The 2,932-nt window shown below is 46.6% G+C and overlaps 1 protein-coding gene across 1 annotated transcript; it reads right to left on the minus strand.

The window, feature by feature from the left end:
- Positions 1-1,185: 1,185 nt before the first annotated feature.
- Positions 1,186-2,118, minus strand: LOC120229472 (olfactory receptor 12-like). Its single transcript, XM_039228484.1, has one exon. The coding sequence runs from the start codon at positions 2,116-2,118 to the stop codon at positions 1,186-1,188; it is 933 nt and encodes a 310-aa protein (XP_039084415.1).
- Positions 2,119-2,932: the final 814 nt, after the last annotated feature.

The following is a 2,932-nucleotide window of genomic DNA, read 5'->3' on the forward strand; positions in this document are numbered from 1 at the left end:
CCAAGTGTTCATCAGCAGTAAGATGGACAAATTATGATGTCTTCATACAATCAAATTTATATAGTAATGACAATTAACAAACTTCTATATACAATCACAAGGACTAATCTCACAAAGAGAATATTAGCAAAAAATAAAGTCACAAAAGAAGAAACACTATGTGGTTCTATTCATAGGCAGTCCGCAGCAGGCAAAACAGATCTGTGCGTTAGAAGCAGGACAGGCATTAACTAGAAGGAGGCAGCTGTATTGTGGAAACTGGGTAGGCTTCTTTCTTGACCTGGGAGGCGACCTCCATGAATGGACGTGATTTGAGTGTTTTTCCATAGATACATACAAATTATATCTGTTTATCCTTCTTGTCTCTCATCCTGTGACTAAGAAGGTAGATGTCCTGGCTGGAGCTCTGGCGACAGTGTCTCCCATGCCCTTGGTATCATGATGCAGAGCTCAAGGGATCTTCTCCCCCTGAATGAAACCACTGCATTTGCCTCAGACCATCAACCTGACTCCTCTGTGAGAGAGGCCCCAAAGTCAGACCTGAACCACTCCAGCCAAGCCTATTCCTATGGACACCAAACCCACCATAGGGAGTGCGTTGGCCATGCATTTAATTATTACTTTAAACAGATATCTCTGGCAATGGTGTTGAGGATGGGCTAATGAGAGTTAAGTGGAGGCAGGTGCCCCTTTAGGTTAATGCTCATGTCTGGCCAACAAGAGACAGCAAGGCTCTGCATCTGGAGGACAGGAGGCTGGGGGTACAGTGTATGCAAACATTTTTTTCTTCCAAGTTTGATCAAGATCACAAACATTTGACTTCTTTCCTACTAAATCCCATGGATGGCCCAGAGAACCATGACGCCACCCCTGCCTTGACACCCAGAAATTGATCATCGTCATGTGATTCAAGTCATTGCTCCTTCTTTGAACATTTAGAGTTTGGGGTGAAGAACACCCTTATTTGTTTGCATTTTAAACTTAGTAAACATGTGGTCCATTTAATGATTTCAAGCAACATTGATTGAATGAGTAAATGAATGAGTTTCTTAACACATCTAATTCCATCTGGAAGTAGAAGAGGTTTGAAGGGGTCCTCATAGTTCAATGTCTCTTGGAGGCTTCCATCCAGCCTGCAGGACACACTGTCTCCCTCCAGCACATCCCTAATGTGGCCGTGTGTTTCTAACCCAGCCTCCGCAGGGCCTCCTTCACGTCCTTGTTTCGCAGACTGTAGATGAGGGGATTGAGCATTGGGATGACCAACGTGTAGAAGACAGAGACCACCTTGCCCTGCTCCATGGACTCGATTGCTCCTGGCTGGGCATACATGACAAAGACAGTCCCAAAAAAGAGAGTCACTGCAGTCATGTGGGAGCCACAGGTGGAGAAGGCCTTGCGTCTCCCGGCTGCTGAGCGCATCCTCAGGATGGTCACTGTGATGTAGCCATAGGAGATGAGGATCACAAATGTCACACCCACAATGATGAGCCCACAAATGCCAAACAAGAGAAGTTCATTGATGGCTGTGTTGCCACAGGCGAGCTGGAGCAGAGGGGGCACGTCACAGAAGAAGTGGTTGATGCGGTTGGAGCTGCAGAATGGAAGGAGGAATGTGAAGCTGGTCTGCACAACAGAGTTGAGGCAGCCCCCACAGTAGGTGCCCAGCACCAGGCGAGTGCAGACAGAGTGGCACATGGTGATAGGGTAGCGCAGCGGGCTATAGATGGCCATGAAACGGTCATAGGCCATGACACCCAGGAGGAAGGCTTCAGTGGTGGCCAGCAAGGAGAAGAAGAATAACTGGGTGGCACAGCCTGCAAAGGTGATGACCTTGGATGGGGAGAAGAAGTTGGCCAGGGCATTGGGGGCAATGACAGATGAGTAGCACAAGTCCAAGAAGGAGAGGTTCTTGAGGAAGAAGTACATTGGGGAGTGCAGGCGGGCATCCAAGGTGATGACCATGATCATGGCGAGGTTCCCCAGCACAGTCACCATGTACAGGGTCAGGAAAACAGCAAAGAGCAGGGCCTGGGTCTCCAGGCCACCCTTAAATCCCTCCAGCACAAAATCTTGAAAGTAGACCATGGAGAGGTTTCCATTTCTGTGCAATGGCATGAGCCTCAGGCCTCACCAGGGGAGTTACACCTTCAGTATTGGCAGACTAAGTAGGTCAAACTAAACTTCCTGCTGAAGACTATTAAGAAAAGATAAACAACATGGGGTGCCTGGATGACTCAGTTAGCTGAATGTCCAATTCTGGATTTCTGCTCAGGTCATGATCTCATGGTTCATGGGTTTGAGCCCCCACATCAGGCTCTGCGCTGACAGCTCAGAGCTTGGAGCATGCTTGGGATTCTCTGGCTCCCTCTCTCTCTGCCCCTCCCCTGCTTAAGCTCTCTCTTTCTCAAAAATAAACAAACTTTTAAAAAATGATAAACAACAAAAACAAAATCTAACTGAAGGTATAAGAGAGTTACCGATTTAGTAAAGAATTACTAAACAAAATTTAGGATGAACACACAGGCCCAGGGATTCCCTTACTGAGAATGTCTTTTTTTCCCTTGAGACACAGCCAGTTTTGAAGAGGAAGTCTGAGAGACCAGGTGCCAAGTGATGAGTTTCTGTCTTGCAGAGCTAATGCTGACAGTGGCTGGTTACTAGCAAACACCCAGGAGGCGCCTCAGGACTGAGTTAAATAAAGAGTAGGCATGCATCTAACCTTGTGACCGTTTCAGTCACTGAAATTGTGTTAACGTGATATCTGAGTGCTAGTGCCTCTGACACCTTGCAAAAGCAAATCTATCTCAAGAGAAGACATGTTATCCTAGACCTCAGGTGTTATCTATAATAGTTTTGCATAAATACTGCCAGAGACACAATTGGAAATTTGAGGAGTTCCCACAACATGAATTAAAATAACAGAAAGAGT

The sequence above is a fragment of the Hyaena hyaena genome, unplaced genomic scaffold (assembly GCF_003009895.1).
Source record: "Hyaena hyaena isolate Hyena2069 unplaced genomic scaffold, ASM300989v1 scaffold_31, whole genome shotgun sequence".
Taxonomy (NCBI): Eukaryota; Metazoa; Chordata; class Mammalia; order Carnivora; family Hyaenidae; genus Hyaena; species Hyaena hyaena.